Below are 17755 nucleotides of genomic sequence, written 5' to 3'. Positions count from 1 at the left end.
ACTACCCCTAACTGTCATACACAAATAAAATTAAGCTGAAAATGATCAAGTTCTTCAACACTTAGTTGAAACTTTTACATGATTCAAAGTAAACAATAGTCAAATTACCCCTAACTGTCTAAATAGAAGAAAGTATGTGTCTTGTTAGAGTTCTTAAGAGAGAACGAGAACGGAAGTGGAAGCAAATATGAAAACGATATTTGTTGGAGATCCCACATCAACTAGAGACAAAGACATTTCATAATGTATAAGTGAGTGCAAAGAAAATTTCAAGGATAGAATTAATATTTTATATAAAAAGGCTCTTAAATGCCTTTGCACATTTGTTACATAGGCCCATTTAAAGATACCAGGAGCTGAACACCAAAGATATGCCCAAAACTGATATAAGAACATAGTACCTTGTCCACAATAGTGCCAAGAAGACTGACACCTACTGGCTGCATGTTCTCAAATTGAATTGTGCTAATCTGTTATGGGGGGAAATGAGAGGAGAGGGCGTGATGGATTTTTAATATATCTTGAATATCCAATAAAAGTGCAAAAGGTAGATCATGCATAGCTAAGCAGTACCTGATAAGCAAGTGATATTAACTCTTGCAAGTGGAGAACTAACCAATCACCAGTAGGTTGCGCACTTGCATGTTCTTTCCGTGCCAAGGTTAGATCAAAATGTGCAGGATTTCTTCCAACAGCATCTGGTAAATGGCTTAAGCATCTGAAACAACATTAATTATTCAAACAACAAACAATATTAACGAAAGATTGAAGTCAATTTTTTAATCAGAAAAAAAGATCAGCCTCAAAATATAGATTGTGACATAATTTCAAAGTTAACTTTTCACTAAAGGATGAGGACATCTTTAGCATTAGACACGTTAACATCAAGTGAGAGAATCCTTTCTTTAATTATCTTTAGTGGTAAACAAAGGGGGTGATTATACTTTAAAATTGGTTAAATTTATCATTGCCAGATACATGCAAGTTCTAAAAATTTAAATTACAAGTTCAGAAGTACGTACTCTGCAGCAAAAAGTCTGGTCTTATATCTGAGGTACTTCTCCCTATTAGCAGCACCAGTGGAAGCTTGAAACTTGTGAGTCTGTATGTTGTTGTATCCAGAAACCATATTTTCGTCATCTCCAAGGTTCAAACCTGAATCACCGTCTGGGTTATCATTTGCCCCAACATTATTATTTTCAGTGTTCCTCATTGATGTCGCAAGGACCTGTGATGATCCCATCATACCATAGTGAAGAGTATTGTGAAGCGTCAGAAAATATCTTTTGACCCAAAAACCAAGGTTATTGATTGAGTTTAACGATTGACAGCATTTGCTAGCAATATTCCTCTAGCATATCTACTATAAATTGGGGGTAGACTGGACTGGAGGCAATTTTAGAAACATCTAACTATTCAAAAAGTGGTCAAAGCAGCATCATTCATTGAAACCTGAACACATCATATTGTTTTCTATCTATGTTGCTCACTAACAGTTTAGAAGCAAAAGTAGTTTACTGTCATTTGAGATTGCTTTGCGATTTGGTAGTAATATCTACAATGCAACCATGTGTCACTATGTTACAGGTTATACATAGACCATTTTATCATTGTACATAACACAATTGTATGGGGTTAATCACTTAAGGTCACAAGCATTTTCTCACAATAAGGATCTCCCTCAACCCTTCATCATTTTCTCTCTTGTTTTACAAGATAAATCCCTGCACTGGGCATATATCTCTATGCTAAATAATTACTTAGATACCCCACCAGTCCCAAACAAAGGAAAAAAACCCTTAGATGGCTCAGTCAAACAAAAATTAATATATCCCATATGTATTATTTTTTAATTTCCTTCAAAAGCATCAGTTTTCTTGTCTATTTGCGGTACAGTGATACTGTAATCGGTAAGGCATAAGCTTACCACTTTGCGACATACTGATATCAAATGTGAAGGACATGAAGGACAAGCTGCACAAAGTAATCGCATAATTGTTGTTCGCACCAAGTTTCCAATTCTGCACAAATGAAAGGAATACAAACAGAGCAGTCTCAAAGTCAAATACCAATAACTACAAATCACCATGACCAATTTGTTAATAAAATATAAATGATACTGTGGTTGACCATAGAAAATGTCATCATCCCCATTTTCCCTCTTAAAGGAATTCACTAAACCACCCCCATGTCCCCCCACCCATTCCCTCTCAAGAAAATAAAACAACAAAATTGTGAAACTTGAGGGAGAGCCAACAAATAATCTTATCAGAAAATAATGTTAAATACAAAAAAAAATCATTGGAAGATTGAAACATTTAAAACAAAACAAAGGAACAAAATACTAACTTTTGTATTCCTTGTGACATCTCTTTGCTGCTCTAAAATAAATTCTTATTATTTTATAAGAAAGTTTTCCAAGTAAGTAGGTTTATACTTAAACTCACAACCGGTTTGCCAAGTGAAGATTGCACCTCACTTATATATATTAAAATTTGGCCTTCTTCCTAGTATCTCCAACACACACTCACGCTAAGGACATATATTTGTGGGTGGTCTAACAGGAGTGCGATAACAATGACATAATAGCCTCCAGAGAACTCGACTACGACAAGCTTTGAATGGCTCTAATACCATTTAAGTAAGTAGTAGGTTTACTCCTAACTCAAATTGGATTGTAAGGTGAGGATTGCACCCCACTAATATATTATAATTCGGCCTTTCTCCGAGTTGATGTGGGCTCTCCAACAAATTTCACTCTAGAAAACATCATTATAAAGCTTTGAAATTCCAACTAGATTGGCATCCCAGAGCTTCAACAATCATGTGCTTCTAGAGGAACATGCATTAAAAAGAAAAGAAAGATACAAAATATTACAACCAACATGGGGGCAACACCAAACCCATGTAGCAATAAGGAAAACATATATTCCAGTAGCTTATACAGGTTCATAAAGAAGTCCCGAGTGATACAAGTGGGCAACCTACCATGCCAAACTCTCATCAACCTTATTTCAAACAAATAAGCAATTACATTTTCATCACCTCTAATTGTAACAAACAAACTCTCAAAAATAAGGAAATAAAAGTATGCTGAAATAAACAGGAAGATTTTAAAAATATTTTTTCTCCTAAATACTATGGAGAGAATGAGGATATTTTTATCCTAATAATCCTTAGAGCACAAATGCATAGGCTTTACCTAAAGTATTTTAAGAAACTAACAATAAAAAAGGTGTTTGATTTTGATCTTAACCCAAGAACTAATCAACAGGAAAGGGTAAGAAAATTTTATTATCTATGCCCGTACTCGGAATCAGTTTCCTCATCAAGCATAAAGAACAGGTTATCTTCAATCTGCTCAACAATAACGGAAGCCTGCAAAGATTAAAATCAGATCTTAGCAAAACAATTTGACATGCTAGCTTTTCTATTATTGAAAACATATAAAGATGGGGAACAAACTGGATCTTTCTCAATTAGATGCCTTAGAGTAGACACAGCAAGATGCCGTAAAGTTGGCTGCATTTAGAAAAAGAAAGTATAAGCAAAAAAGAGGAGTTAATAACACATCATTTCCTACAATGAAAAATACTTCAGAGGGAAACCTGTCTTGATGACAAAGTAGACAGAAGAGTCTGCACATGGGAGTGTACAGAAACAGCTTGAGGTGCAAAAAGAACAAGTTGTTGTGTGAAGCGAGCACTCCTGCAACAAAACAAGCAAAACTTTTTATAATCATCAATAAAACAATACTTTGAAAAATACTTCCCCCAAAGCCAAAAACAAGATGACAACAAGAAAATATTAATTATATTATAATAGGTGGAATGAAGAAACATACTCAAGCATAGTTGAAGTTTCTTGCCAGCTGCTAATCTCTTCAATGACAGACTGTAATGGGGAAAAAAATACTGTATGAAGTATAAAAAAAATGCTGCAGACTCTAGATTATTTTAACTATTTATGTCCTACTTCAGTGCTGTTAGAGATATTTCTCTTTTTTGTTTGTTGCCAGAAGACTTTTTTTTTCTATTCTCAATTAAAATTAACTCTTAGTAATTCTTTGATCTATATATAGGTCTCGGTAACAAAGTATTATCAACTTTTCTGTATGTTCATATTCATTTTTGTTAGATATTATTAGATATAATTAGATATTATTTGATATTATGAGATATTATAGATATTGTTAGATATCTCATATTTATGTAATGGGCTTAGCCCATATGTTTCTTTTTCCTATATAAACATAACCCTATGTGTTCAATATACACAAGGGATTTACCCTATTCTTTCTTTTCCTTTAATATGGTATCAGAGCATAAGGTTAGAGTTTAGGGTTTAGGGTTCAATTTTTATTGGTGAATCCACTATTCACTGGAATTTTTCCAGCCACCACCCCTACCTTCGCCGGACCTTCGCCGGACCTTCGCCGGACCTTCGCCGGACCTTCGCCGGACCTTCGCCGGACCTTCACCGGAACTTCGCCGGACCTTCGCCGGAGACACCGCCGGAATCGCTGTCGGAGCCTTCATCTTTGTTGCTCCCGCCAATTAACCGGTGACTGGATTTGTCCTTATCTTTTATGGCTTCTTCCGCTTCCGCTGCCACTATGGCTTCTTCTTCCGTCATTATGCCGGATTCATCTATTTATACTAATTACGTCAATGTTCATCTTTCCATTGACAAATTGGATGGAACCAATTATGACACTTGGGCATCAGATATTAAATTATGGCTTAAGAGTCAAGGTTATGTTGATCATCTTACTCATCCTACTCTTGCTGAAAATGAGGTTGTTCGTTGGTCGAAAATTGATGCTCAATTATGCATTGTTATCAAATCGACCATTCACTCATCTTTAAAACAAATTTTTCGTACCTATGAAACATGTTCAGAAGTTTGGGAACAAGCAAAATTATTATACACCAATGATACTCAACGTCTTTATGGTGTGTGTCAAAATCTTCTCACAATTATTGCTCCCAAACGTCTTGATGGTACAATGGCAGAATATCTAGGTAAACTTCATGCTCTTCTTCATGATTTTAATGAGTTATTACCTCCTGCCTCTACTCCTTCTCAAGAACTAGAACAAAGATCCAAGTTCTTCATGTTATTGGGTTTACATGGTCTTCCTGATGATTATTCTCACGTTCGTGATCAAATTTTGGGATCTCCTATTGTGCCCAATTTTACTTCCACTTGTTCTACCCTTTTGCGCGTGCCAGGTAAACACACCGCTGATATAACGTCTCATGTTGATGACTCTTCTGCTTTAGTATCTCAGCATAATGATCGTACTCGCGCTCACAAGCCGGGCAAAGGGCGTCACAAGTGTGACCATTGTGGCAAACTTGGCCACAAAATTGACAGATGTTATGCCTTACATGGTCGTCCTCCTAGATCTGTTGCGGTTGCTCAAATTACCCCTGTGCAACCTTCTACCATGGACCATACTTCAATTGATACCCCAAGCCAGCCTGCTATTTTCAATGAATTTCTTAAATGGTATGAGGATCGTCAGAACCCTAGTTCCACGGCTTCTGTTGCACATTCAGGTACATCTTTTGTTGGCCTCACTCACTCCACTTCCCATGGCCCTTGGGTTCTAGATTCAGGTGCCACTGATCACATTACTGGTAATAAATCTTTTTTCTCTTCCCTATCTACTACGGGTTATTTACCTTCAGTTACCATGGCCAATGGATATAAGGTACCATCACATGGTGTTGGTACTATTAATCTTTTTTCATCTTTATCTATTGATAATGTTCTTTATGTCCCTGGGTCTCCATTTAACTTATTATCCATTAGTCGTCTCACTCGTTCCCTTGACTGTGTTATTTCTTTTACCAAAGATTCTGTTACTTTACAGGACCGGAGTTCGGGACGGATGATTGGCACCGGATGTGAGTCTCATGGACTTTATCAACTACAGATCTCTGCACATGTTGGCGCAATTATGGATTCTCCATCTCTCATTCATGCTCGGTTGGGTCATCCTAGTCTTGCCAAGATGCAACAGCTTGTTCCATGTTTGTCTAATGTGTCTACTTTATCGTGTGAGTCGTGTCAGTTAGGGAAACACATTCGTAGTTCTTTTCCTCGTAGTGTCTCACAACGTGCTTCATCTCCTTTTGCCTTAGTTCACTCTGACATTTGGGGACCAAGTCGTATTAAGTCTAATTTAGGATTTCAGTATTTTGTTACTTTTATTGATGATTATTCAAGATGTACTTGGGTATTTTTAATGAAAAACCGTTCTGAGTTGTTTTCTATATTTCAAATATTTTACAATGAAATTAAAAATCAATTTGGAATTTCCATCCGAATTTTGCGCAGTGATAATGGACGTGAGTATCTTTCTCATTCTTTTAAAAATTTTATGGCTTCTCATGGTATTCTTCATCAAACTTCATGTGCTTATACACCTCAACAAAATGGGGTAGCTGAGCGCAAGAATAGACATCTTGTTGAAACAACTCGTACTATTTTAATCCATGGTGATGTTCCTCAGCGTTTTTGGGGTGATGCCGTTCTTAGTGCATGTTATCTCATTAATCGCATGCCATCTTCAGTTTTAGATAACAAAATTCCTCATTCTATTTTATTTCCACATGACCCTCTCCACTCTTTACCTCCCAAAGTTTTTGGGTCCACATGTTTTGTTCATAATTTTAGTCCTGGTCTTGATAAATTATCTCCTAAGTCACACAAATGTGTCTTTTTAGGGTTCACTAGATCACAAAAAGGATATAAATGTTTCTCACCGTCTTTAAACCGTTATTTTATTTCAGCAGATGTCACCTTCAGTGAATCTTCCCTTTACTTTAAGTCTTGTCCTTCTCCTTCAATTTCTTCATCTAATCAAGTTAATATTCCTCTTGTTGTGCCTAGTGCACCTAACAATTCACCACCGCCGCCAACTCTTCAGGTGTATAGTCGTCGTCAACCGTCTCATCGTCCATCAGCAGACTCTATTCTGGTGCCAACACCTCATCCCCCTCCGGCTCCTATAGTTGAACCTCCGACTGTTGAACCTGATCTTCCTATTGCTATTCGTAAAGGTATACGTTCTACTCGTAATCCCTCTCCACATTATACTGCTTTGAGTTACCATAGACTATCTCAACCCTTTTATACCTGCCTTTCGTCTATTTCTTCTGTATCCATTCCAAAATCTGTAGGTGATGCCTTAGCCCATCCTGGTTGGCGTCAGGCCATGCTTGATGAAATGAATGCGCTTCAGAATAATGGAACTTGGGAACTTGTTCCTTTACCATCTAGGAAATCTGTTGTTGGTTGCAGGTGGATTTTTGCTATCAAAGTTGGTCCTGATGGTACTATTGATCGTCTCAAAGCTCGTCTTGTGGCTAAGGGTTATACCCAAATTTTTGGTTTAGACTATGGTGATACTTTTTCTCCAGTAGCAAAGATGGCCTCTGTTCGCTTATTCATAGCTATGGCTGCTCTTCAACAATGGCCTCTTTATCAACTGGATGTTAAAAATGCTTTTCTTAATGGGGATTTGCAGGAAGAAATTTATATGGAGCAACCTCCCGGTTTTGTTGCTCAGGGGGAGTCTTCTGGATTGGTATGTCGTCTTCGCAAATCCTTATATGGCCTCAAGCAGTCTCCTAGGGCTTGGTTTGGAAAATTTAGCAATGTTGTTCAACAATTTGGTATGACTCGCAGTGAAGGCGATCATTCAGTTTTTTATCGTCACTCGAGTGCTGGGTGTATCTATCTTGTAGTATATGTTGATGACATTGTTCTTACCGGCAGTGATCACCATGGCATCTCACAAGTAAAACAACACCTTTGTCAACACTTTCAGACCAAAGATCTTGGCAAACTCAGATATTTCTTGGGGATTGAGGTAGCACAATCCAATACTGGTATTGTTATCTCTCAAAGAAAATACGCATTAGATATTTTGGAGGAAATTGGGTTGATGAATTCGAAATCTGTTGATACTCCCATGGATCCCAACGTCAAGCTTCTACCCAATCAGGGGGAGCCTCTTTCAGATCCTGAGAAGTACAGGAGATTAGTTGGAAGATTGAACTATCTCACTGTTACTCGTCCTGATATTTCCTTTGCAGTCAGTGTGGTGAGTCAATTTCTTAATTCTCCATGTGAAGATCATTGGAATGCAGTCATTCGTATAGTGAAGTACATTAAAGGCTCTCCTGGAAAAGGTTTGTTATATGGTCATAATAACCATACCAAAGTCGTTTGTTATTCAGATGCTGATTGGGCAGGATCTCCATCTGATAGAAGGTCAACTTCTGGTTATTGTGTCTCCATTGGTGATAACTTGATCTCTTGGAAGAGCAAGAAACAAAGTGTTGTGGCAAGATCTAGTGCAGAAGCAGAATATAGAGCTATGGCCTCGGCTACTTGTGAGCTTATTTGGCTTAAACAGTTACTTAAAGAATTGCAATTTGGAGAGGTTACTCAAATGACACTGATATGTGATAATCAGGCTGCTCTTCATATTAGCTCAAATCCAGTTTTTCATGAAAGGACAAAACATATTGAGATTGATTGTCATTTCATTCGAGAAAAGATTATATCAGGAGATATCAAGACTGAGTTTGTTAATTCAAATAATCAATTAGCAGATATTTTTACTAAACCCTTACGAGGACCTAGGATTGATTACATTTGTAACAAGCTGGGTACATATGATCTATATGCACCAGCTTGAGGGGGAGTGTTAGATATTATTAGATATAATTAGATATTATTTGATATTATGAGATATTATAGATATTGTTAGATATCTCATATTTATGTAATGGGCTTAGCCCATATGTTTCTTTTTCCTATATAAACATAACCCTATGTGTTCAATATACACAAGGGATTTACCCTATTCTTTCTTTTCCTTTAATAATTTTTAGTGTCTATATATTTTCTTTCAGTAAGTGCATAAGGTTATAGGCTAGGACTGCAACTCTGGTATTTGTAAGCAGGCATCCTGAACACAGCAGTTGATGCCTTTTAAGGGAGCTATCCAAACAAACATTCTGAGGAATTTGTAGCTTCACTTCATTGAATTTTGTTTTTTAATATTTATCACGTTCATTTGTGTTTCCTTATTCATTAAAGATGATCATCTATCCTAAAAATTCTTTTTAATTTATAATTATTTTCTCTTTCCTCTTGATAAGTTTATATTTTTATTAAGAAAAAAAATACTAGAAAATTCACCTTGGAGCGGGAGAAAAAAATGCTTCCTGGGACAAGCTCAGGACCAAGAACAGTAACTATAGCATTTATAAGACGGCCAACTCCCTGCTGAATGTTTACTAACCCATTTTCATCAGATAAAAGAATGTCCATAGCAAGAGAAAGGGTCGCCTGTGAATAAACATAGAGAGAACCACATAATGTCTAATAAGAAAGATTATTTACTTGTTTAAAGAGCTTTCTCTACCATGTAAATGTTTACTTGTTTAAAGAGCTTTCTCTGGAGCATGGATACAAAATTCAAATTATAAAAAACACTGGATGGCTCAGATTAATCAATCAGTTACATTTCATAGAACTACGTCAATTTGGTCCTTGACAAATATATTATCACATTAAAACAAAGGAGCAAAGCTCTTCGTGCAGCAATTATTTTGTCAGATCATTAATTCTATTTGGACGACAAAATATCAAAACTATATTAATATATTATCAATCTTAAGATGCTTATATTTAACTATGAATACCTGGACATGAGAGACAAAGGACAAGCCAGCAGCTTCAATAGTTAAAAGAAGACCATGCATAGACCAAATCTGCAGATTAGCTACCGAACTTTTAGCCAGTGAGGATATAGAGCTCACTGTTGCAGGCACTAGAGTTGACAAAGCAATCCCTCCTGCACTGCAGTCAAGATACATAAGAAAAGAACTGTCAAAACTTAGAGTTGATGTTGTACACTTGGGAAAGAGTGACAGAATTATAAAAGAAATGGGGCCTGTAGCAATCAGGAGAAGGAAGTAAAACCATTAATTGCTCATATAAGTTTGAAATAGTTAGTAGATCTGTCAGCCAAATATCTAAGCTGAGATCTTAAACGCACAAGAAAAAAGCACCAGAAACATCATGTAAACCTTCTACCAGAACCAGTGTAGTTTTGCATAAACTAATCCTCCAATAAATTAGATTGTCTCACAAAGCAGAAAGAATTTTTAGAAAGAAACTACTGTAAAAGTGTAAAGTTTCTCATTGGTGCTATTTCTGTCAATATTAACCACCCTTTTTCCTTTTATCACATCTCAATTGCTAATCACCTAACTTACAATGTGTTATTACCTTTTTTTTTATCGGCAAAGAATAAATAAACTAATTGGAGAATTTGAGGGATGCTCCAACCTCCTACCAAACAACCTACTATCATCCCATTTTCTACTCATTTTCCTTTCTTTCCTTTCACTTTTTTTTAAACCAAACTAATCACAAAAAGGTTATGTGCTAAAGTACAGATAAACAGAGTTCAAACAAATAAAAATACTTGGAAATATGAAAATATTACTGATGATCAATTTGTGTAGGGTTTCCTCTTTTTTATAAAGGAGAATTACATCAGTGAAAGTAGGAAACTAAATCCTAAAGAAGAAAGAAATTAACTACACAATTAAACTTATCAACAGAAATATTTCAAAGTATCAAATAGAGATTTATTCCTTTTTGACACGCTGTCCACAAAAACTCATCAGTGTTTCAGAATGAAAGGATGATATATTGAGGGAATTGAAAAAACTGATAAAATAAACATCAAAACTATTAAGCATTCATTGGTATTATAATAAATGACCTGCGATGAATGCAGCCAAGTGCAAAAGCAATTGATCCAGCATAGTTCGGATCAGTTGCACCATTTAGCTCACCAAGTAGTGATCTTGTCTGCTTGGCAACATCATTGATGAAAAGAACAATCACAGAAGAAAAATTGATTAGTGCAGAAAAAATTTCAAAGCTAAATGTGTCTAAGCGGGTGAGAACACAAGAAATAAAAACAATTAATATTTCACACATGATATGGATGGTTAAGATTGTTTTTACTCAAATTTCATCTTAACTGTCCATAAATGATTCTGTGGTCAGAGATAAATACTCCTTCTTTAAGTTCTCACATAATATGCTCCCCTCGTGAATAAGGAAGATGTTTCTTATAATAAAATTACAGTCGACAGAACAGGGAACAAAACATGTATATTGAAAAGCAGAAAAGAACTTGCCATTCTTGCAGTGAAGATATCATTTCCAAATCGAGCTAAATATCCAAGACTTTCAGATGATGCTCTGCGCTGTGATGCACAAATGTCTCCCTCCGCCAAAATACTCTTCCATTCAAATTCAACAAACACCATACCATAATATTTAACAAAAGAAAAAAAAAAGGAGATAACACAGTGACAATTTGGGTAAACAAACAATTGAAGAATAATTCTAAATCATCCTACACCATCTTCTCATTCAGTTTCGAACTTATTAAAGTAAGAATGTGATGAATACTCTTTATATTTTCAAGATACTAAATGTATTTACTTTTTGTATGTGGATTAAGAGATTTCCTACCAGAAAAATAGATTGTGCCAAACCCAAAATCTCTTGTCCAAGTGTTTGCAGTCGAAACGAGAGCAAAGCCTGGAGAAGAACAAAAAATTATATTAGGTGAGATCCGCACAGGATACTTTGATGATACCAGTAGAAGGATGGAAAGAACCTTAAAGCCAGCAAGTAAGCCCACACAAATATTGGTAAGACTAGCTTTGCGCCAATTTTGTTTTTTCCCAGCTTTCAAACACTGCTCCATAATGCCCAGGAGGGAGAGCATGCCAGCACTATCCTGAGATATAAAACACTAACTGATGTCCACGATAATAACAACCACTCTCTGAATTCTGCAATATGCCAAGGTTGTTGATGGACTACCTGAGAAGCAAATATGGTCCCAAAAAACAGAAGCATCTGGTTCACCAAAGTCTTGCTTATGGTCTCCGGCTTCAAGTTAAAATTAAGGTGTTACTGAAGTAGAAATGCATCCAATAAAATAATAAGACAGCATGAGACAAACATATAAATGAGTTGGACGAACTAATCAAAATTTATTTTAAAATAAAGTGAAATTCTAACATAAAATTGTACAATAACCAAAAATATCCACTCCCATTCTACGCGGAGTCAGGTGTCAACTACATGGATCAAATGACCCTATTATGATATATCAAATAAAATGCTAAGATTCTATCAAAGGCGTACTGATCAAGACTTTCTAAAATGTTTTCTTCCAATGGATTCCACCATTTCTCCACCTCTATTTATCATGCTATTCTCTATCCACATTCTTACTAGTCAGTGGTCTTCTCACGTGGCAAAACCCAATTCAATGAACTTTGGTTGAGGTCTCTTTTCCAATTCTCAATGTCTACTTTGACAATCAATGGTGTCTTTCTTGCTCAGAACACATCTCTCCATGCTCACACCAAGCATATGGAGATTGACATGTTCTTGTCAGGGAGATGGTACTTACTAAGCGGCTTACCATTCAGCATATCCCTGGATCAGTGGTTGATGCTCTTACTATTTACGAAGTCCCTCCCCCCTACTAGTTTTTTTTTGTTCGAGATACAAATTCCACAACAAACATATGCCAAAAATAATTTTCTAATTTCCAGCTCTACTTAATAATGTTTCTGCTAATTTAGAACATTCCATGAGCATGCCACACAAAAAGAAATCATGTTCAAATAATTATTTGATCACATATTAAGGCGAAAAGACCGCATGTAACAATCACAAATTTAATTGGAACATATAATCACAATATAGCTTTATAAAACCAAAAAGAAAATATTTAAAAAAAAAACAATAGAGAATAACATTTTAGGAGTCCAAGGCAAAAATATTTCTAATCTTAAAAAAGTTAAGGAGATAAAGAAACAGTTAATTTATACTTAACAGTATATTACTACATAAGTGACTGATTGTTAACTGTATTCTTCAAAAATTTAATACCTGAGGAAAGCTAGAAATTTCATTCTCCCATACACAGGGCATAAGGCCATCTTTCCCTCCTTGGAAAGCTCGAAGCTCATCTTCAAACCAATCCCTTTTTCACAGAAGTTAGAAACTTAGAAGATAGGAGACATTTGTATAATTTTATAATTTCATTTGACAACAAGGGTTCATTGCAATTTATTTTAATGAGTAAAAGGAAACAACAAGGCTTAATTGCATAACAGTCAGATAGAAACCTTCCAGGAATCCATGGACCCAACCATGCATCTCTCTTGTCTAAGAGCAACCTCAAGCACGAACTTTCTTCATATTCTGAAGCATATCTTATTCATACAAGAACAAAAAAACACAGATCAATCAATAAATAGTTAACAGTTCATTGTTACAAACATGAAGTAAATGCAACAAAATAAAATCATTTAACAGTTTTAGATTTACTAGTTAGGTTTAATGGTTTTGGTGATGCAACGATGCCTAATCCAGCAAAAATGGTTGCAGATTAAGTCTTGCAGTTTTATTTTAAAAGCAAAGGTATGCAAAAGCATCACTATATTATTTGCAATAACTCTCGCATTTTTAATAATGCTTTTATAGCACAACAATTGATCTGGGATAATAATAATAATCATTTGATTTTTAATTGGTGTAAGCATACAGTAGTTTTTCAAAAAGTAATTAATTTGTTGCTTGGCTTTTTTGTCTTTGTTAAGAAAGATTCAATATTGTAATTTCTTCAATTCTTCAAGAAATTACCTTTTATCAACCCAAAAAATAACAGAAAATTCTTGAAAATAATACCAATTAGAAAAATTAGAAAGAAGAGAAAAACATTATAATTGCAATTTTACATATTTTTTCACAATACCAAACATGAAATAATTGTCATTTTAAAGGAACCATTACTACACAAAAAAGATATAACTGAACATACTTTTTAATGAATCTCAAGACCAAGATCAATTAGTAATAAGGTGAAATTAAAGTATATAAATGAGGAGCCAACCCTCACATTACATGCAAGTTTTGTCAGTCTCATTTAGGTCCAAACCCAAACTCTGTGAACGTTCAACCTCAAGTCAATATATTAAATGAAATAAAGAGAGCAAACACTACCTGAACGGAAATGTACATAGTTGGATTATCTGAGGATGGTCACTTTTATATGAAAAAGGATCAGGAAGAGACTGGTAAGCTATTAAAGTTCTGATAACAAATACATCCACTGCAGGCTTTACATGTGGCACTTCCTTGGCTCTTAATGCTGATATGATCGATAATGCACTGCTTTCAACATAGATTAGGACTTGATATAAAATGAAGTCACAGACTCAGCCACAAATGAAAAGAAGCGGGTAGACAAGAAAGTTATACCTACTAAGGTATACAAGAACTGGCTGAAGTAGAACTCCACCATTTACGAGATTAGGAGATATGAAGCATTTAATGAATGCAGTGAGTGCATGAACAGCTGCAGACCAAACACTACAAGATACAAGAGGTAATAATGAATGACAAATACACAACCAAACACATTTTAAAATTACTAATCAACACAGAAAATAAATAAAATGTGCAAAACAACATTATAATTGTATTAACTTTTTTCTATATTTGTCATACATTCACACCAGAATTTTCCAATGATTTCATGCATCTTGTGGTTGTATGCATTGCAATTGTATTAACTTTTTTATATATTTGTCAGCTTAGCAGAGTTAGTTACTTCTAGATGTGCCATCCGTTGCAAGTAGTTGGTAACTGCATAATATTCCTGTACACTATAAAGACTGATCTCTATGTTTTAGAGAATCAGATAATCACCAGAAGGATGGAAAATTCAAAAGGTAAAGATAGTCATATAAGGATTTGATCACACTAAAGATACTGGATCATGTTAAGATGTACTTACTAAATCCTTGACATTAAATCATCAGTCTTCTTCATTTCATTTTCTGGATTATCAGTAAACAGAGTAGTCCATAAGGCAAGAATATCAAAGACATCCTCTTCAAGCTCCTGCATACAACCAAAACCTCCAGGCATCAGAATTTAGCTTAAATCAATTATGAGGCTTATCCTAGGTTAATAATTTGCACATTTCATCTTTAAAAATCTAATGAAACATGTAGAATTTCATGTTATAATTTTTCAAAAGATTAGAAAGCTAAAGAAAATCTGAAAATGGACATGGGCTTAATAATTCTCATTGTTGTGAAGGAAATCACTAAGATTTGCTCCCTTGAAGTCCTGATTATTCTCCCTAATGTTGTTATAAAATACTATGCTTTATTTTCTGTAATGCTGATAACAAATATTTACACATGATTTCCTTAAATATTGTTCTATTTTTATACAAAAAAACATAGCTTTAGAAAAAAACAAACTATCTAGAAGTCCAAACCTCCTTCGGTATAGAAGCCAATAATGATGATAAAAGCAACCATCCAGCTTCTTTTTCAACTGTGGCTGCCACCGGGTTGCGACTATGTTCTGTCAGCATTTTCTTTGAAACCCCAAACACTAATCCGGGAAGCCTGGTCATAGCACATTATTATTAATTAGTGCAGCAAATCAAGCAAGCATTAAATTTAATAGTGATGATTCCTTGGTCATTGTATAGTTGTGTGCGCAGTATGAAACATGTCCAGTTGTGTTTAGCAGTTCATTAGAGATAGTTATTTATAAATGTTTATAGCATCCAGCTTATATCCAATCTAGTTATATATATATATATATATGACATGATATATATATAAAATAAGTAAATTGTTTTTCTGAGAATGAGTATGAGTGGGCAAATCTTGGTCATACAAAATTAATTGAGATTAAAAATGATTTAAAATCATATAACTTAAAAGGAGGTAATGTGAGTTATTGGAAAAACTAGCAAAATTTTAAGAGTAACCCCAAATTAATCATCCTGATTGTATGTGTCAATCAATTTAGTCCTTGAGAATAAAAACCTTCCATTAGTCCAGGAGATTTTAAAAAAAAAAAAAATCATTAGTTCTTGACTTACAAAACACAAGTCCGTGAATCATTTCTGACTCTTTTATAATACAATTTTGATTTCTTTTAAATCTTCAAATCATTTCACACTTAATCATCCAAATAAACTAAGTGTTAATCAACATCTATTTCATAAGACCTGTATATAAATTACAATCAAAGCAAAAACTGGGCACTTCCAAATTCAGGGCTTAGGCACAAATATTTGCATAGTGGAAAGCAATTCATAAATTTGGTGTAGAAAGAACTGTAACTTAACCAGTAAGTAATAAATAAAAAATAAAATTAATTAATGATGGAGGGAAGAAACTTACCTGGCTGGATAACCAAGAGGTAATTTTGGCGAAATAGAGACTAAAGCTGCCAAGACAGTAGCCTGCCCATGGAAAGAATCGAGCTCAAACTGTAAATTGCTTCCCTGCAAATAAGGCATCAACATCAATTCATAAAATGAAATCTTATGAAAGCCACTAGTTGAAGATAGATTTTTCATAACTCTCCATAAATAAATCAACAACAAAAATTATATATAATACATATTGTTAGAGATACTACATCGACCAGAGATATAACCAAATTATAATATATAAGTAAAGACAAACCTTACCTTACTAAGTCGGTTCTGTAACATTGAGTTAAACTTAAATTTCCTACCTTAACACATACAAACCATTTGCGTAGAATGTTATTCATGTTTCGAAATAATTTACTTGACAGAATCCATAGTAATAACAAAAATTAGTTATATTTCAATGGTTGAGCTGACTAACCCATATCAATTTCTATTTTTCTGTAGTTAGTTGTTAAAATGTGTAATTGTGCCTAGTAACCCCAGTGTCAGTTTCTCAGTCAAATCGGAAACAACCATGAGCATAACACCAACTTCAATCTACAATACCATGTAATTCTATAACCCATGCACATGCATCCAAATGCCCTTGGAGACGTGGCCATTCCACTTAACATATAGTGCACAAAGCCACTTTACTTTTATCAAAACCTTTAAAATGAGCAGGCAAACAAAATTTTAACAAGAACTTCGTACTAGACATGTGCATAACAGGTCAAAATTATTAAAGGAAAAGAAATAATAGGGTAAATCCCTTGTGTATATTGAACACATAGGGTTATGTTTATATAGGAAAAAGAAACATATGGGCTAAGCCCATTACATAAATATGAGATATCTAACAATATCTATAATATCTCATAATATTAAATAATATCTAATAATATCTAACACTCCCCCTCAAGCTGGTGCATATAAATCATATGTACCCAGCTTGTTACAAATGTAATCAATCCTAGGTCCTCGTAAGGGTTTAGTAAAAATATCTGCTAATTGATTATTTGAATTAACAAACTCAGTCTTGATATCTCCTGATATAATCTTTTCTCGAATGAAATGGCAATCAATCTCAATATGTTTTGTCCTTTCATGAAAAACTGGATTTGAGCTAATATGAAGAGCAGCCTGATTATCACATATCAGTGTCATTTGAGTAACCTCTCCAAATTGCAATTCTTTAAGTAACTGTTAAAGCCAAATAAGCTCACAAGTAGCCGAGGCCATAGCTCTATATTCTGCTTCTGCACTAGATCTTGCCACAACACTTTGTTTCTTGCTCTTCCAAGAGATCAAGTTATCACCAATGGAGACACAATAACCAGAAGTTGACCTTCTATCATATGGAGATCCTGCCCAATCAGCATCTGA

General features: G+C 34.7%; 1 protein-coding gene across 3 annotated transcripts in view; it reads right to left on the bottom strand.

Moving 5' to 3' along the window:
- The window catches only part of LOC137827079 (protein SWEETIE), a 37653-nt gene that overhangs the window by 5985 nt on the left and 13913 nt on the right, over positions 1 to 17755 (bottom strand). For all 3 annotated transcript variants that reach the window (XM_068633287.1, XM_068633288.1, XM_068633289.1), the window contains 22 exons: positions 16353 to 16456; positions 15431 to 15563; positions 14939 to 15045; positions 14401 to 14511; positions 14143 to 14310; positions 13266 to 13352; positions 13027 to 13120; positions 11944 to 12012; positions 11735 to 11857; positions 11587 to 11655; positions 11247 to 11351; positions 10823 to 10911; positions 9732 to 9888; positions 9226 to 9375; positions 3845 to 3894; positions 3609 to 3708; positions 3466 to 3522; positions 3311 to 3378; positions 1928 to 2021; positions 1023 to 1228; positions 574 to 718; positions 402 to 470 (listed from right to left, as the gene is read on the bottom strand). In XM_068633287.1, coding sequence (XP_068489388.1) covers positions 402 to 470; positions 574 to 718; positions 1023 to 1228; positions 1928 to 2021; positions 3311 to 3378; positions 3466 to 3522; positions 3609 to 3708; positions 3845 to 3894; positions 9226 to 9375; positions 9732 to 9888; positions 10823 to 10911; positions 11247 to 11351; positions 11587 to 11655; positions 11735 to 11857; positions 11944 to 12012; positions 13027 to 13120; positions 13266 to 13352; positions 14143 to 14310; positions 14401 to 14511; positions 14939 to 15045; positions 15431 to 15563; positions 16353 to 16456 — 2355 coding nt within the window. The remainder of the gene's footprint in view (positions 1 to 401; positions 471 to 573; positions 719 to 1022; positions 1229 to 1927; positions 2022 to 3310; positions 3379 to 3465; positions 3523 to 3608; positions 3709 to 3844; positions 3895 to 9225; positions 9376 to 9731; positions 9889 to 10822; positions 10912 to 11246; positions 11352 to 11586; positions 11656 to 11734; positions 11858 to 11943; positions 12013 to 13026; positions 13121 to 13265; positions 13353 to 14142; positions 14311 to 14400; positions 14512 to 14938; positions 15046 to 15430; positions 15564 to 16352; positions 16457 to 17755) is intronic.

The sequence above is a fragment of the Phaseolus vulgaris genome, chromosome 8 (genome assembly GCF_000499845.2).
Source record: "Phaseolus vulgaris cultivar G19833 chromosome 8, P. vulgaris v2.0, whole genome shotgun sequence".
NCBI classification, from domain to species: domain Eukaryota; kingdom Viridiplantae; phylum Streptophyta; class Magnoliopsida; order Fabales; family Fabaceae; genus Phaseolus; species Phaseolus vulgaris.
This window is presented reverse-complemented; position numbering and strand designations above follow the sequence as displayed.